Source organism: Antedon mediterranea, chromosome 2, assembly GCF_964355755.1.
Source record: "Antedon mediterranea chromosome 2, ecAntMedi1.1, whole genome shotgun sequence".
NCBI classification, from domain to species: Eukaryota; Metazoa; Echinodermata; class Crinoidea; order Comatulida; family Antedonidae; genus Antedon; species Antedon mediterranea.
This window is the reverse complement of record NC_092671.1, coordinates 4,066,192-4,085,418: the sequence shown is the minus strand read 5'-3', so window position 1 is coordinate 4,085,418 and position 19,227 is coordinate 4,066,192. Positions and strand designations below refer to the sequence as shown.

Genomic DNA, 19,227 nt, shown 5'->3' with positions numbered 1-19,227 from the left:
GCCTAAACTGTGATGGATTGAACTTTTCCAGTTCCTGTGTAACCCTTACAAATTTTATAAAAAAAACTGGAGCAAGAGCAATCATAATTGTTCAGAAAAGAAATATGACTGATCGTACAGTACTAGGTGTTCCGACTGGTCTTGCATTAACTTCTTAAGTTGCTAACAAAAGTTTGTTAGACAGGGATTTGAAGGACAACTGCAACTTGTTGTTGGGTTGGTTTGAATCCTTTAATTTAATGCATTTTTTTGCTTTAAGATTTTGTTTTAATTAGATAATAAAAAGCACAGTTAAATACATAATAGTTTAAACAATACAATATAGTTTTATTTGTACTTTGAATTATTCTAATTGCCGTAATAAACAAAGTTCAGAACATAAACAATTACTTCCGATCGTATATTGAAAACTCCAATGAATTTCCTAAACATTTCAAATTTATTCATCAACGAATACCTTTTTCTATATCAAATTTGATCGATAAGATTGTAAGAATGCTTTTAAATTTTGTGCTTCGTAAAATATTTAAGATAAAATAAATCATGCCAAGTTGGTTGAGTGTTTATGTTTAATATTATGCATGTGAAACTTAATTCATGAATTTATTTAATGCTATATTTAATGAAGCTTTTCAATTATGGCATATGAAACTAAAGTTATTCATTTTGAAATTTATGATCAATAACAAATGTAAAAAGTAAAATATGACGATTAGAAATAAAAAAAAAAAGAAATTTAGGAAAATCATAACAGTGACCAAAGTTGCAGTTTTGGACAAAAAAACCTTCAAGAAATTCATAGGGCAATTACGATTGTTTGCATTTGTTGTTACGTTGGCATGGTTACCATTTTAAACCTTAATATGATGCAAATGAAAGTAGACTAATAAAGCTAGACACAAATACTTTTTAAAATAAAAAAGAAACAAAATCTGTAACCCAAATATTACTATTTAATTATAATTTGTTTTAATGCAAATACAACTAAATAGAGAAAGAAAGTTTGTTGATTATACAAATCTACTGCATCTATGGATGGGTAAAATCGATTCTGCATGGACTTCTACGGATGGGTCAAATTGATTCTGCATGGACTTCTACGGATGGGTCAAATTGATTCTGCATGGACTTCTACGGATGGGTCAAATCGATTCTGCATGGACTTTTACGGATGGGTCAAATCGATTCTGCATGGACTTTAGAAAACTTAATACATATAAATAGTTATAATTACCTGTGGCGCTAATTTAATCATGTTATTTTCTGCATTTTCCAGGCCAATTGCAACCGGTGGTTTAGATGCTACATGACGCATCAACTTACAGGCCTAGAAAAATAAAAACACAAGTCAGGCAACGTGTGTAAGTAGGCTTAAATAGCATACTACGAATTAGCTTTTACTTGTTACTTGGTTGGTTAGTTATCCTCATGATTGGGAACATCAGACTGTTCAGTTGAAATATGCATTGACTTTGCCTGAGAGAGACCAACTTATGTGACAACAAACAACCAAATTAGGTCAGGTCAACTGATGTGTCATCAGTCTGGACCTATAAACCACTAAAACTAGGTCAAGGTGGGGAGCAATGAATATATACCTCCTGTAATTGCTCTGAATATTGCATGAATTTTTCAGCTGAACTCTGAACCCTGTCAATTTGTCCAAACGTAGCCGCTTCCTTTAATTTACTTGTTAACTCGTCTTGGTCTCTACTCCTAAATATTTCCTCTGCTTGACTTAGTGCTGTCATTTGAAGCTAAATATGAAAAAAAAAATCCAAATTGTTGAAAGCTTTAACAACTGTATGTCTAGTAAGTGGAGAGTAAGAAAATGTGGGGGCGCAGTGTGTTGGGTTCGAATCCAATGCTAGTCGCATTGCTTGTGTCCTATAGGCAAGAAACTTTACTCATGTTTGCCCCTCTGTATCCAGGTGTGCATGGGTATCTATCGAACTAGTTTGATAATGTAGACAGACCTTTAGATTACTCTTAAATCAATTTAAAATGTTAAACTTTAAAGTCAATGAAATCCTCCACCTACTGTACACAAAACATATCCTATTAACTATGTTGGAATCACTCAACATATTACAATCAATTATTTCAATTAAAACTAAACCGATTAAAAAAGTTAATTACAAAAACAACCAAAATTGTGGATTATTTACAAAATATGAAAAGGCTAAACCTCTCATTAGTATTCATAACTAATTATTTTAAAATTATATCCAAATTAAATATGCACAGGACGGTAATTGCCTTTTTGTAAATACAAGGATAATTTATTCATGTATGTAAATTTATTCATTAAGAAGATGTGAATTATTTTGTTTGTTTATTCCTTATTATTGCCGAGGTTGCTAATGTCATATTTACACTCTTTACAAACACGAAAATAAAAAAGGATTTGAAGGATTTGAGCCCAGAACATGAAAATAGGTAATATGTCACATTAAGCTCTGTCTACACTATCAAACTTTATGTGACAAAAAATTATGATGTGGCTATATATGGACATGATGATGTCACATCACTACCAAATTTAGGAATACCACTACCATATTTTGGGACATCACACTTCTTATCATATTAGTTTGAGAGTGTAGACAGAGCTTTAAAAAATTGGCAAGGTTGGAGATTGTTGTACCTGTTTTTTAACATCATCCACCGTTTTGATAGCTTTGTAGACACTTGTATCCAGCTCTTCCTCATATCTCGCAGCGTTACCCTGCTCCTGATGGATAAAACATGATAACTATTCATTATAAAGTGATAACAAAACACATCGTGATTTCATAAAAAAAAAAAACCATAAAAAAAAAAGAAAGAATTCCTAAAATAACTTCTTAATGGCAAAAAGGAAGATAGAGAAATTAAAAAAACTTACAATACGTTTACCAACTTGTACAAGGTGGTTGACATCAAGTTTAGCTTTGCTAAGCAGTTTAAGTATTCGTTCCCTTTGCTCATGCTGTGTGTAAGCGGAGTCAGTGAAGTCCTGAGTGGCATCAACAACTAAACTCAGTGTTGTCACTAGCTTGTCTTGTGTGTTGCTTTCTGCTTGTGTTACCTTAGACGTCTCAATTACATCCTAAATAAAATGAGAAAAAACAGACTGTTATCCAGAAAGTACAGTGGAGTATAGGCTTGGTTTCCAATCCTTAGGTCCTGGGTTTAATCCTGTCCTAGTGACAAGGTTCAATCTTGTCCTAGTGACAAGGTTCAATCTTGACCTAGTGTCATAGTTCAATCTTGACCTAGTGTCAATCCTCCACTTCCTAAGTCTCAAGTAAGATTTAGTTTAAAAGCATTGATGTGCTACTTGCTGTTGGATGTGAAAATGAAGAAAGGCAAATTGCACTTTAATGGAAGAAGGTATAAATATAAATGAAGAAGAATAATTAAGAATACCAAGAGACAGAAGCATTTACATAGAAAGAAAGAATAGATGGGCATAAGGTGTAGAATGGAAATTAGGAGCATGGAGAATAGGAAACGTAGTGTAAATATAAATGATCAATGAAGACAGGAAAGAAAACATGGAGTGGGAGAAGAGGAGAATGAACATGAAAAAATAGTATGTAATGTAACAGGATTAAACCATGCAATACTAGGTCAAAGGTTAAAGTTGGGAACTATTACATGGAACATAGCCTTTAACTAATATATTACGAGTATAATTAACTAAAATAAATTATATTATATTTTGTTTCAAATGTGATCGTAACACTACTCTTAGCTTTTAACAAATTTTGACCTATATATTGGAAAGATCTAATACTACTGTAAATAGGTTACAAATATACTAATATGGATTTAGTTAAATCTGAATAGTTTACCGTACTGGGCATGCTCAGTTGTCCATTTCATGGACAAGAAATCAATCTGATTTTTAATTTTAAGATGTAGGACCAAGTCATCTATAACAAAGATGCTTAGAAATCAATATAGTTACCATGGTTATCATGTGATGAAAGAAGCCATTGATACTGAAAAGATATCTCCTCATGCTTTAGGCTAACAATTCGTAGAAATGTTTTCAACGTTTTTTAGTTAATCAATGGACAGGTATTGTTTTGTTTAGAAAGAATGTATTGTAGAACTTGAAAATTAATGTTTTTACTTGAGAAATGTCTTGTTAGCTAAATGTTAGCTGTAAAAAAAGTATATTTTGTAATCTGTTTTTAAAAGGTTTTGCATTGATCACGACACATGCTGTAGGCTAAAGCAAGATTCATAGAACTGGTTTAACATTTTGTTCAAGTACTCCTTTGTTTCTTAGACGTAAACTTGATAAAAGAGAATGCGTTTTAATTGAAAAATGTCTTGTTTATATAGGTATATAAAAGGCATTTGTTCTAAATCTGTTTTAAAAATGTTTGCATTAGGTGTTGTGTGTTATACTGTATTGTATTCATGTTTTTAAGTTAAATTTTCCTTTTGTGTGAATTTTAATAGTATAATGTTATTTGAGGTGGAAGGTGATAATGGTGTTGATGATAAACAATAAACGGTATGATTAAAGTAAAGTGATGATGATGATGAAACTGTGAATGATAAAAGTGACAGATGATGATGATGATAACTGTGATAATGATAAAAGTGACAGATGATGATGATGATGATGATAAATGTGATAATGATAAAAGTGACAGATGATGATGATGATAAATGTGATAATGATAAAAGTAACAGATGATGATGATGATGATGATAAATGTAATAATGATAAAAGTGAGAGATGATCATGATGATGATAAATGTGATAATGATAAAAGTGAGAGATGATAATGATAATGATGATGATGATGATGACAAATGTGATAATGATAAAAGTTAGAGACGGTGAATGTGACAGTAAAGGTGATCGAGGTAAAGATAATAGAAAATAATAATGATGATATTAAAAGTGATGAGATAATGTGAATATATACAATCAAACAGAAAAATTATTTAAAAATATTTTACCAATGGTTATGTCAATTTAAGCAATTACTGTAGGAATAATCCTCATTTTTAGTTTCCAGATTTAAACATTAGTGGGCTAATTATTGTAATTACTACCAAGGCCTCCTTGTACATTTGGTGATTTATTTTAAAGGTCAACAAGACTGGTAAACATATAAAAATAAAATAATTTATCCTCAAACAATATCGTGGTAATAACAACAAACATATTGACATTTTATCAGCTTGTTATAGCCATTGTAATTAAGGTCTTTCCTGTTTCGTTCAATCTAATTCTTCTGTTTTTTTGCAGAGTTATTGATATTTGAAAAACAGACGGATTATCAAAAAAAAAACAATTGTTCTGAAAATTTAAATGCTACATTTCTATAGTGCTATATTAATAAAGATCAGAGCATTTGGAGGATGACATTAGATGTTAAACTTTTCATGATTCTCCCTTTAATGTTACATACGTTCAAGAAACGAAAGATGGCGGTGACATTCGAATCTTATACGATTTTCCAATACAATAGAACTTTTATGGGAAACCTTTTGAACATAACAGTCCTCTCAATAGGTGTCTCCTGAACAAGGATTGGCTGTAGTGAAAAAATGTTTTTCCTCATTTGCTTCCCAGGAAAGTGCTCCCTTAATAGAGGTGTAAAAAAACAGGGTTTCTTATTTAACAAAACATTGAACAAAATAAGAACATTATAAATATTCAAATCGGAAATCGGACAATAACCACCAGGACAATACCCATTCATTATGGACTGTACCATTGTTAGAATGAGGGGTGTATGACAATGTTAAGTGTTAGCTTGTTCATCAATCTTTACAGTAGAATGAGGTTATATACTGTTACTTCCTATTATGCTATTATAAATCTCATCAACATTGATGAAAATAATTTAAATACTTACACTGAGCGTGTGTAAAAGATTGTAAATATTCTTCGGTTTTACAAGTACGGACATTGACGAACTATCCAACAATACTTCATCTAACATCTGGAATGCTTTGCGCATCATTCGAAAGACACCGGTACAATTATCTTGCGCTGATTGACAGTCGGGATGACGAATACACGTCTAAAAGAGAACAAAAATCATTAAATGGATTCACAATACAACAGCTAAGGGTATGTTCGGATTTATGCAGGGTTGTTCTTTAATTGCTAAAATCACGGTATGACGACATACTATAAATAGTATGTTTGTCAGTTTCTTCTTTAAAAAAAAAAAGGATTTTTGAATGGTTTACTCCTAAAAAATAAATAAAAAAGAAAACTATTGAGCTTCTCTACTTTATCAATAGCAAGATGTCAGTATTATGCCTAAGTATTAATATTTTATAGACTGCATAAATGACATTTTTTATCCTAAAATAGGTTTTCAAGACTGTCAATAGTTTGGTACATTATATTACAGATATCACCAGTGCATTATTGTATATTAAAATTGATGCACACGTCGCTGACAGGATAAGTTTAAAAGTATCTTTATATCTAAACAATATATCAAATGCTTTTAACAGATAACTATTAATTAGAAGAACAAACTGAAATTGTTACACAATCTTTATAGCGAAATATACTAAAAATGTGGTTAGTCTATTGTCTCGCGGGTAAATGTTTGATATTGTAGCTTGTAATAATGATCTGTGTAAACTAATTTATAATATATACTTTTGAAATGAGAAAGTGGTACATGAAGGAAAATGTCTTATAAATTTAGAGTGTTCTCCCGAAGCAGGAATAATTTGGCACTAACCGGTATTAAAAATGGTAAAAGAAAATGAATAATTGTTTAGTAGTAGTGGTAGGTTAGGCCTAACATTAACCAAGAGTAATCATATGCTATATAATAATTGGATCAATTGTAAAATATTATTTATGTTATCTAAAAAAATTGTACTTAAATAATTAGATCTTATCACCTAGGATTAATGACTTTTTTAATTGTCCCAAATTGATTTCTACATTGGCATAGAAAACAAAATTGGTACTAAAGAGCTGGTTAAAATTGTCATTTTGTGGGGGAAGATTGTATTGAATGCTGTAGTAAATATCTTCTACATTATGAAGGGTTTGTTTATTTCAAAGTGTTGATACATTATAACTATAATCATGCTATTTATATCTGGTGATTTTAAATTAAAAAGGCAATTAGTACGGAAAAAAAAACCACTGTTTGATGAGATTACATCAATATTTGCGAATTTTAAAAACTGACATGACGTCCCTAATCACTCTATAAAGATTATCGATTTAAAAACCTCTGAGAATTGTTAGTAATATTGTAGCGATCATTATATTGACATCATGCCTTCATCATGATTGTTTTGGAATTGCATCCGAAAACAAAATCGAAAAACGGTTGTAAAGTAATGCTGTTTGCATTAGGAAGTAGCGTCATTATTTTTACATTATGGTATCATACGCATTATGCATTAAAATGGTATCATAACAAATGATGTTGATGTACAAAAAATTGCAACAAAAAATACAATATACAATGATAGTAACATTATCATATTTAAAGTTTGATTGTGAAAAAAATGTATTATTCTTAACAATAGCAATGTACACTGATATGCACACACTAATATTTATTTAATTATTTTATTATTTAATATTACGTTACATAAGATACCACCAAAAGACAACTACTGTACACCTAAAGCTTGGTTTAGACACAACATAAGAAAGTAAATGCAAGAAAGTAATTTGACCAATCATGATGCAATGGAACATCCAAATTGTCGCTTGTTATTGGTCAACTCATCCAAGTTGGACCAATGAAGACAATTTAGGTCATAAGCATAACTATACAAATCAATGTTTTTATTTGTCTAGGAGGAGATGTTGTTTTTGGGGTAATTGTCTGGGCCAATTAATTATCTTGTTTTTCCTTTTGATTTGACCTGTTAACAAACCTCTGTTGTTTAGTTATTCATCCTTTAAGCACAATGTTGCATTTTTTAAATCTGGTCAGAAAATCAGATTTCAAATGGAACTTTCTGTAGATATGACTATTGATTTGTGAATTAGTTAAGTATTTATTGTAAAATTTACTTTCCTTTCCTCTAACAACAAACTTTATAATGTGTTTGCTTTAAAAAATATTTCAGCGCTGTCTAGAAACAAAATTTATGAAGTTTCACTAACTTTGCAGGATGTCAACAACATCATTGTTGATTTTTCTAAGACTCCCCTAGCCGCTGCCATCTGCACTCGTATTCGTTCATCTTTCAAGTCCTGCAAAATGGATACATCTAATTATTTGATCACATCATATCATAAATCATAAACAGACAGCAACTTCAATAATTCTTGTCTTAGGAATCTTATTAATCATTCAATAGCAAACGTCACATTAACTCTTACAATGCATTATTCAATCACCATCGTTTTACTACTTGTACAAACGACAAGCAAAACCATTAAATGTTAATTGTCAATTTCAATGTAGGCCTCTCTCTATCTAATATAACATTCAGCATGCTAAACAGTGTTAATTATATTTAAAAAATACTGTACAGTATCATATATTCAGGTGACAGAAGGCGATCTAAGCTACGATATAATAACTCTATTTGAAAGAAGTTATTCCAATCACATTTTCTATTCGTTAAATTAATCATTTCAAATAATAGGCATATGATAATCTATCATTTTAAAAGTAGCATTTTTTGGTGGAAATTTGCAATTTAATGAACTGGTATTTTCCCTAAAAATCTGGGAAATTCCACATTTTGGGGAACTTCAAATTTTTGAAATTTGACATTTAGACATAATAGTGACCAAGGACTTTCAAATACAGTAGAATTCCTTTCAAGGGCACAGACTATTATAAAAAATAGACATCCTCAAAGGACCAAAAAACATGTCCCCATGGGTGTCCTCTGAATATGGGTTATAATGGGGTCTCTGAATAGGGGATGTCCCAATAAAGGGTTCTAATGCACTGTATGCATTATTAGAGCCATCTGAATGTGACCAATCAATACCTACTGTAATCAGTTTCAACCAATGTGTTAACCTATCTTATCAAGTGTTTAGAGGTAAAATTACTATTTTTTAAAACCGTACAAAATTAAAGACCTCAGCTGAATAAATATTATTTTAGTAACCTATCAATACAGTACACTAAAGTAATAATGTTGCTACTATTCAATGTTGCTAATAATTATGTATTTATGGCTGTGGGAATGATACTACAGTATAGTATTTATTGAACCGATTCAAAATGGCGTCAGAGAATGCTAATATTATTGTTTATGACACGGATGGAAATTAACATCATCAGAAAGAGACAAATTATGTAAATGATGTTAACTAGAATAGCATACTGTGCCTTGATATTGAAAATTGATATTTGAACCCAGTTGTGTAGGGAGGGAATCATAAATGATGCAGTTCAGTACAGTTGGTCTGTTATTATCAGAGCTATACTAGTTACTACAGCTCTTTATAATAATATAATCCTCTATTTCTATGTCAGGTTGTAACTCACGACTCTTCAACTCCACTTCCTAAGCTTAAAATGAGACTTGTTAGTTAATAAAAACACAATAAATTATAAAATAGTTTATTCATCCAGTAATTGGTAAGTTTATTTATTGCTGTTTAGATGCGTATGAAAAAAAAGATAATATGGACAATTGTCCCATATTCGTTTTACGGTAAGCGCCCCGGATTAGGGGTGTGTCCCAATGATTGGTTATACTAAAGTTAATTGTGAGGATTAAAGTTAATTGTGAGTCATTAAGGTAAAGTACTTACGTTTTGGCGATCACCTGTGAGGTGAGCCAACTCCACCATTTCTTTTCCAAATTGGCTGAATAGCTGGACGAATTCAGTAAAGTTCTGAACGGTTTCCAGTTTATTTAGACTTTTCTTGACCTTCTGTTCAGCAACAATAATCTGTTTGATCACCACTCTGTCGGCCAGCAGCAGGACCTTAGTGACCGCTGATAGAAGACCTCTGGCTGCTTTGATCATACTGTTTTTATCTGTTGAGTTTTGTGTTGTAGAAGCAAGCCAACTGTTTGTGTCAGTCAGTCGTGCGATATTATTGCCTGAAATGGTAAATTATTCCGGATAAATCATTTTTAACATTACCATTTTATGATTGTAAAAAAAATGATTCTGACAATTTATCAATTCGTCTTTAAACAAAAGTCAATAAGATTGTTTTGTGTATTTGTTTGTTTCTTGGTGTGAATCCCTATTGTAGATCCAACTAAGCTACACTGGGATTGGGTGCAGGTGAACCTGGTAGAAACAGCAGGTCCCTTTATGAAACATCAACAGGGGCCGATTGTGAACAAATCCACTCATCACAAAAGATGTAATGGGTTCTGTGCACTGAACACAATTGTGTTAAAGTCATTGTCTGAGAGGACTTGTTCCATCACGAATGCTATGGACCAAGAGAGCATCAAATCTGTGCAAAGATTTTATGGTCCAAGTCTGTAGCCAGGATTTTTACAGGAGGTTCGTCTTTCCACAAAAGTGATAAAAGTCGTCATGAGCTAGTTCAGGTCTCTGCTTAACTTCTGCTGTTGGTCCCACCCTCCGCTTTTACCCCTGCCATTCAACTTGTATCAGTGTCAACTTAAATACCTTTTCATGTAGTAATTTATCCTTAGCTTACCTGCCACTTGGGCTTCTGAGCAAGCCTCATGTAGCTCATCTTGGATGTCTAAATTCTCTTTACCTAATGCTTCCCCTACAGATACAAACTTGCTAACAGCTAGCCTTACTGCTTGTCCGACACGTTCTATTGCTTGGCACGTCTTCTCAGACACTCGTTGCTTTTCCTTGTGGTTTACAAGTGTTGTTATCTGAAAGTTAAATAATATAAACAATTTCATTTTCGATTTTAAACATACTGTACAATATGTGTTTATTCATCAATTTGTTTTGATACACTGATCACAATATGGAGAAAATATATTTAAAAATGTAATGGTGCTAGAAAAAGGTAGCAGACAATAGACTTTTCCATGTATTAAATACAATTTTAAAAATAGGTAAAAATGGTGAAAATGTTGTTTTTTGTTACACATTTATTCAGGATACAAATTCAAAATATTACAAGTAAAGAAACATTGATCTACACACTACTATACCGTATGGTACAGATAATTAGGGAAAACAAATCTAAAATGTGGCCTGGTATTTAAAATTACAGAATTATAAACTGACATTATCATCACTGTCATTGTCAACATTTCTAAAACAAGATACAACAATTTGAAAATTAAACCACAGCAAAGAAAAGGTGGAAACACAAAAATGAAGTAGTGAAAACTTTAGCTTGCCTTGCCTTGCAATTCTAAGGTCTAGGGTTCAATCTTACTTCCAAAGTCTCAATCAAGGACTTAACTGTACAGTAGTTTATAAGCACAAAATAGTTGGACAATCCTGTAAGTGACTGTATCTTGCTATTAGATTGGATACAGTGTGATATTTGACTGTTTTAAATTACCAAGTTATGTCATTCAGTTCAAAATATTTATTTATTACAATTTTAAACCTGCGATTCAGAGAGGCTTGGGTTTTAATTGTTTACAAGGCTCAATGTCTGTTTGCTAATCACACTCTAAGCCTAATCACTCAAAATTTGTAATTAAAAACATTTATAATTTTCTGATGAAAGATATACTATAATTGAAAAGATATAAAATTTATTATTTTTTGTTATATAGAGACATTTAGTGCTGTGCAATTTGAAGTGAATGTCGTGACATTATGAAACTCCAAATCCCAAAGACAGGAAAACTAAAATTAGTATTTTTACGATTCTTTAGGGAGTCTAAGATACATCAATTGTAGACATTCTAAATGTGAGTTTATTTTATAATTCACATCCTAAAAAAAAACATTTCACTATACTACTATAAGTACAGATATCTTGGAATGTTTAAAATGTCATAATTCCCCTTTAGGCAGCAGGCTCTCTATTCAATGGACAACACCTATTAAGGGGACACTTTCTTATGTGTAACAAACAAGGGACAATGGACAACACTCACTACAGCCAACCCCTATTCAGGGGACACCTCTAGTATAAGTGAACACTTTTTTGGGTTCCAAAGTGTCCCCTTAATAGAGGTTCTACTGTAGTACTGTAGGTACTGTACATTCTAGAATAGTGATTGATGTACTGTAATGAACAAGGGAATACTGTATGTTTTAAACACTATAGGCCAACCTCTATTCAAGACTATTGAATCACTTTGTTTGGTCCCTATACTTATTGTAAAAGAAACTAAAATCATATGCAATTAACATTTTACAAAAATGCAGTTGGATACTGCAGGTGGAATAATGTTCTCTCTTCTCTTTTCTTTCTGTTCCCATTAGCAATAATAGTTTGGTCATAAGAGGACCACTTCTACTCTATGTAGTATGTAGTTAATTTCAAGACTACTACAAGTAAAGGTCTATGACAATTACTTTTTTTTCCATTATGCAGCATTTCTTTAATCACAGCTCTTACTTGAAGACCATTGAAGCTTTTAACATTAATAACAAAAGATTAATAATAATAGATTTTTGTTAGATTGACGGCAAACTATAAAAACCATAAAATGCATTTACCTCAATGTGAAGTAGCTTAAACTGCATCATTAAATGTTATAAAGAAAAATTGTTTTAAATTTTAGAACACAAGCCGAAGTTAAATTGTAAATATTTGAAAAAAACTTATTTACTTTATGGTGGCCACGACTTTGGCCTCCTAACGGATCCTTTTTTGAAACTTTTTTTTATTGCAGAATTATTTTAACATTGTTGTATATATTCTGTAAAATATAATGTGTCACTGTGGTAAAACAATGAAATCAAAGAAATAAACAAGGTTGGATCACCGCTTGGGGCAAGTAAAAGGTAATCGTAAAGGTCCCGTAATCAACTCTGAACATACTGTAGGGTAATGAGCTGCATTATGTGGCAGGGTGGCCAGTTCCTTTCCACATCGCCTTATCCTCCTAGTATTTTCAACTAGGTACTCATTTACAGCTGAGAGACTGGGAGTCGGGAATTGAACCCAGGCCTCTCTGTATGACAGTCAAGTGTCCTAACTGCTCGACTACCCAATCCTAAAGAATACTCCTACTACAAATTCAGACATATTTAGACTACAAGCAAGCAAGCATACTATAAAATCAAAGATTTAGTGTTACTATAAGTGCTGCAAAATACAAGTTGTGAATAACACCAACCGTCAAATGATAATGTGTTAAAAACCATGAATAAACATCACATTGAAGATAACCTAAATCTTAGTAGCGATCAATTAATATTAAATTATGAGACAATTTCTATGAAGGAATCACTAAAGTTTTCCAATTAGCTTAGAATTTAACACGCCCCTGTATCCAATAACCATAATTAAATTTCATCCTGTGATACACATGTTAAGAATGAAGCCAGATTATCTAATAAATCTTCCAAAAGATGTGAATACAACATGAAGGCCTGCGTCTATTAAGAAGGAAAGAGTTTAAGTACAAACACAAAGAATGGTATTTTCTTGTAAAGCACTGTTCACACTATCAAACTTGATGTGACAAAACATGTGATGTGCCCATACAGTATTATATGGACATGACATAATCACTACCACCATATTTGGGAATATCACTACCATTATTTGGCCACAACATTTTTTTGTCAAACTAGTTTGATACTGTAGACAGTGCTTAACTTTGGCTATTCCTGTTTTGTTCATACAGTACATGGAGGAAATAGATAAGATTTCCTCCATGGCTTTTTAATATCTTTTAATATCTGCTACATATCTACAGATAGTACTGTATCAGTACTCTTTACTTAATTTGTACATTATCAGTAAACTTTTGTGTTTTAAGCTTAAAGCTCTGTCTACACTATCAGACTTTATGTGACAAAATGTGATGTGCCCATATATGGACATGATGATATACCACTACTATATCATTACCATATTTTTGGGCACATTAAACTTTTTTGTCAAAGTAGTTTGACAGTGTAGACTGAGCTTTTGAATGTTATATTTTGTTGGTTTTAATCATATTCATTTATTCATCTGTGAAAATCAATACTACATTACGTTGCTGAAATAATTAATTGTCCTTCTTGTTTTAATTAACATGATTTTAGCAATAATGGATGTCGGATTAGAGGCTAATGAATATGGAAGTGACACAGTATAATATTGTTTTAACTGTATAAATTTGTAGTACTGGGAGATTTTGCAATACAGCCATCCATAACACAAACTCCTTGATCGGAGACAGGTAAAGTGCCATACAGGCACTTAGCATGGCTTGTACTGTACATAGCCATTTTGATAGATAGGGTTCTGTAGTAAGGAATAGGTTGTTGTTTTTTTATGGAGATATTAAGGGGTAAAACTTTGTTGTTGTTTATCAGGGCCTGTTCAATTTTCCTAAAAATCTGATCTGCTGATCATTCCTGGTTGTTTGTGTAATGTTGTCATTATTATCCATAAAGATGTAGTCAAAAACAAAACTTTCTGAGGTGAGGCCAAATTGACATCAAGATTACATGGCAGCTAAAAATTGCTACAGAGAATAATTTTTAATACTAGTTTTGATGATTGAGACAAGAATCAATCCATCAATTTTTTTCAGTTTTTAAAACCGTAGATCATTTTTTTTAACATAGTTTTTTAAAGGACCCATTTCTGACAATATATATCAATACAGTTAATAAATGTATTCTCTAAGAGAAACTGCCCCTTAGTGTTTGGTCATGTTGATCCAATAGACATGTGCAATCCGTTCAAAGTAGGTTCAAATAAATTATTGCTATGTCTGTACTATATAAACATGTGTACAGTATGTTAATCAGTGTTTGATACTTGAATTGAATGTGCTAAAATATATTTAAAGGCTCTGAAGTAAATTTCTCACTAGTTTTTCAATAAAACAGTAAAGTACTGTATACAGTATGTTTTATAAAATGAATTTTAGTTAAAAGAAATGCGATCAAAGCAAGATTCGAACCAGGAATCATAAGCTAAAAGCTCTGTAACCATCATCTTATTATTCAAAGACTATTGCTTTATATTGGCAAATTATAAGGTACTGATTTAGGTGTACAAGTGCTTCAATGTCTACTGTGGGTCCCAAAGGGGACGAATCAAAATCTCCTCTCTGTATTTTAAAGTGTCATTTTAAACTGAGGCCCTTATTTGCATTCAAAGCCTTGTTTTACAAATGGCTTCCACTTTCATATGTCTCAAATTAAAATTGTTTTAAACCAACTGATAATTAGTAAGCACATTCCACAATATGGAAGTGATTATTTGTTTAGTAAGATACAGTAAATTAAAGTATTTTTTAATTGTTTTATTTACCCAACAATGAATACAAGGAATATACTGTAGATTGCATAGACCAGAAGTGCTATTATATTGGTATACTGTATCTCCATTCCATGACTACTCCACAAAGCTTCAAATTAGTTTATACTGCTATACTAGTACAACATATTTTCCATCGTGTAACTGGTGCGTTACTTGCTGTTGAATGTGTGATGGGAATTTAGTTTTTCTTATTTATGCTGGGTGTGACCTCTTCAGTCAAAGAATGGTCTCCAAGAGGGCCCCAGTTATGATCAGTGGCTATGACAGTGGCTGGATATGTGTGTAATAGTACCCCGGGTAACCTCCTACTCATTTGAATGCTATCTTCAAAGTGCACATGAGCTAGTACACTGGACCTACAGTTTATAGTCCTTTATCCGAGAAGACTTGTTCTAACACCAGAACTATGAAACGAGTGAGACGCAAATCCTTGCCGATGTTATGGCTACATAATTACGGTTCCACTCAGCCACTCACTCACTTAAATTGTTACAAATTGTTTCTTTGTATCATCTTTAAATTTAATGCTGTACATCAAAAAACCAATGTTTACTTTTTTTTTTTTTTTAAATAACCACTTTGTAATACTATAGTTATACTATACTATGGTAGAGTATTGATTTAGATTTTGTCACATCAATGCATCTCCAATTTTTAACAACTGCTTTTCGAGTTAAGCTCCGGATTTCATCTGTTCTGTATAATAATTACATTAATTACCGCAGAATAACTGATGCATGATGGGATTGACTGGTTTTGGCGACACAATGTGTGAATCAGTATGCCAGGGGAGAGAAGAACGTAGTGTTGTAAAGCGCTAATGCATGAATATGAAAATCTTATGACTGAAGGGATAAGATTGAATGAAAGGTATAAAGAGCTTATGGCAGTCAATTGCAGAGTACTGTAGGCTACTGTATACTGTGTTAAAAATAAAATGGTGCCACAAAAATTATTTTAATAACAAACTCGATGACTGTCACTATCACTTTAAATATTTAATTTTCAGCCATGCAACATCAGAAATGTAGCAGTTTTGGTTTAACCATAAAGGTACATACACTGAACAGACGCTGATTTTAACCTTATTTCATAATTTTAGTATGCTAATTGCTATATTTGAAATTAATTAAAGTTTGGTCAATGATGATTCTACAGCAGTTACTGTTACTGCAGTAACTACAATTTGTTAAAATAAAATCATACTGTATGTATTGCAGTAAAAAAATGTACAGTCAGTTACTGCAGTAACTGTACACATACAGTATCTTTATACTAGAAAAATAATTAGGATTTGTAAATACTGTACAGTATCATTATAATAAAAAAAAAAAAAAACCCAAATATAATATTAAATAATAATAATCGATATTAAACTTCAATTTAATAACCCTATAAAAATCACATCAACAATGGATAAAATTGCAACGCCATGGAAACATTGCTATTGATAGTGCAGTACAAACCAAGCATGTAATTAGCATGCAATATCGGCCTGTAATTGGAGTATCATCATTTTTTATTGCATCTTATCGTGAGTAAAAACAATGTTGAGAAAGTGGACCTAATGTATTCATCTAGACTTTAGTAGTCCGACTCGATCATTTTTAGAAAAAATATAATTTTAAATTTCGTATTCCACTAGTTAAAGGTTTTTTAAATCAATACATTTAGTACCACCAGATAAAACCATAAACACTAGGGGTTCACGCCAAAATTATTCTAAAGCTCTGTCTACTGTACACTATCAAACTTTATGTGACAACAAAATGTGATGTGCCTGATGATGTCATCACTACCAACCATAAGCATCAATACCATATTTGGGCACATCACACTTTTTTGTCAAGCTAGTTTTGTGTAGACAGAGCTTAAGACAAATATTGTCTGTACTTTTCTATTGTTTTTATATGAATTAGACATTGGAGGTATATAAATATTATATCAATAAAAGATGAATTGAATTGAAGACTATCAATCTGTTATTTCTGTTGCAGCTATTTGTACAGATATAACTGGATTATGATGTTCCAACACAATTTAAATGGTTATTTATTTTTGTCCTGTTTCTGCTGCCAAGAAATGGCTAATTTATTCAAATGATTCAATTGATTAATTTACTAGCAGCAGAAACATGTGCTTGTTAAAAAAAATTTTAAAAAAATTCTTTTAATGCATTTTGCCAGTACATATATTTTATACAGTACAGTATTTACTCCATTTCATTTTATGTAATTAATTCTACTTTACAATTATATTATGTCATAAAATACGTATAAGATTTTAACAGATCATGAAATATCACAAGTACTGTAGACTATTATGTTCTTCAAATCAACCATTAAATAAGCCGTAAATCAGGATGTATTTAATTGTTAGAAATAAAACATTACAACATTACACTAGTAATAACATTTTAATTTCTCCTTTATATTAGCTCCTTAAAATACATTAAAAATGCATTACTATACTATTCATTTGCGATGACAAAAAAATGAAATCTATACCGTATAGTTATTTACAAGATGGAAGTGATCAATTTTAATTAGTTATTTTCCCAAAGGTAGACGTTTGAATAATTTACCTTGGGTATTGAAAAATATTCAATATTTCTTTCATAAATTTCCAATACAATATAAAAAAAACACACACAGTCAGATACAGTACTTGCAATTTCATTGGTTGATTTTGCATCATTTGGCATCATGTTATTTTCAAAGAGTATTGAATAAAAGTTTAGTTTTTAGTGTGTTTTACAGTATTATGTATTCGTTGAAAAAAAAAGTTCATTTATTGAAAGCCTTACTGTTCTATTCAACTTGGCACTACTGTACATCCTTTCTGACATCCATATTAAGGGGACATCCATATTAAGGGGTAGCCCTATTAAGAGATAATTATGGAGAAACCCTTCAGAGTATTAACTACAGAATGTTGGATTATGTAGTGTATCTTCTTAAAATGGATTCTACTGTGTTCCAATTTAGCTGAGCACATCAAAGAAAGAGTCAATCATGCCACTGGTTAGTAGTACAGTATACTGTACATGGTACTAGTAGTTGGGACACAAAAACCAATCAATGTTAAATCAGGCAAATTAGCAATGTAAAGTTCAGCTGAGTTCAAGGATAAGTTTAGTTAATTACTATTTAGTGCTTAATTGATTTTTGCATTTAGCACTCATCATACTGATCTCTTTACATTGATTGGAGTTACTAAAACTGCTGCAATAAAGAACCATTTGAAATTAACCTACAGTAAATGGTATTTTTGGGAGACAGTACAGTACTGTTTATTTGTACTAGTAATATAATAAAAGACCGCAGAATTTTTGTTAATAAAAGTCTGTAAAAGTGACTAGAATTGACCAATGAAAATTAACCCTTGACCTTTAAGTTTCCTCTCAAATTATAACTTCTTTATTACAGATTATCCTAGGAATATTACAAGTCCATAAATACAAGGCTACTGGTCAAAATCTGATGGACATTGTGCAAATTTAAATAAAGAAAAAGAAACTGTGCTGTACAATCAATTTTTGCTTTTGGCGGAAATACACTGAAGACTGAACTCGTGAACCAGAGTAATCCTTATAAAGATCAATAATATGGTAAGATTATTATAATGATTGCCCAATAAACTATATCATACACTGGATTATTTATTTATATTATTTGCCAGGTTTTTGGGCTTAAAAACTAATCCAATATTCCTGAGCGATTTTAAACTGCCTACAACCTTTACTTATTATAGTTTTAATTTAACTGCAATATGTGCTTAAAGTTTATATAATCAAATTAAAGGCATACTGCATACACTGTAGTTTATACTGATAAAGTGATAGTTAAAGTTTTTAAGCTATGTAAATATTGTGATTTATTTAATTAATGTT

General features: G+C 31.4%; 1 protein-coding gene across 1 annotated transcript in view; it reads right to left on the bottom strand.

Annotated features, from left to right (window-relative positions):
* LOC140040111 (alpha-catulin-like) overlaps positions 1–19,227 on the bottom strand; it is a 31,824-nt gene that overhangs the window by 8,037 nt on the left and 4,560 nt on the right. The window contains exons 2-9 of the mRNA XM_072085792.1: positions 10,611–10,800; positions 9,737–10,032; positions 8,120–8,209; positions 5,874–6,041; positions 2,888–3,091; positions 2,648–2,734; positions 1,599–1,757; positions 1,235–1,327 (exon numbers count right to left, since the gene is read on the bottom strand). Coding sequence (XP_071941893.1) covers positions 1,235–1,327; positions 1,599–1,757; positions 2,648–2,734; positions 2,888–3,091; positions 5,874–6,041; positions 8,120–8,209; positions 9,737–10,032; positions 10,611–10,800 — 1,287 coding nt within the window. The remainder of the gene's footprint in view (positions 1–1,234; positions 1,328–1,598; positions 1,758–2,647; positions 2,735–2,887; positions 3,092–5,873; positions 6,042–8,119; positions 8,210–9,736; positions 10,033–10,610; positions 10,801–19,227) is intronic.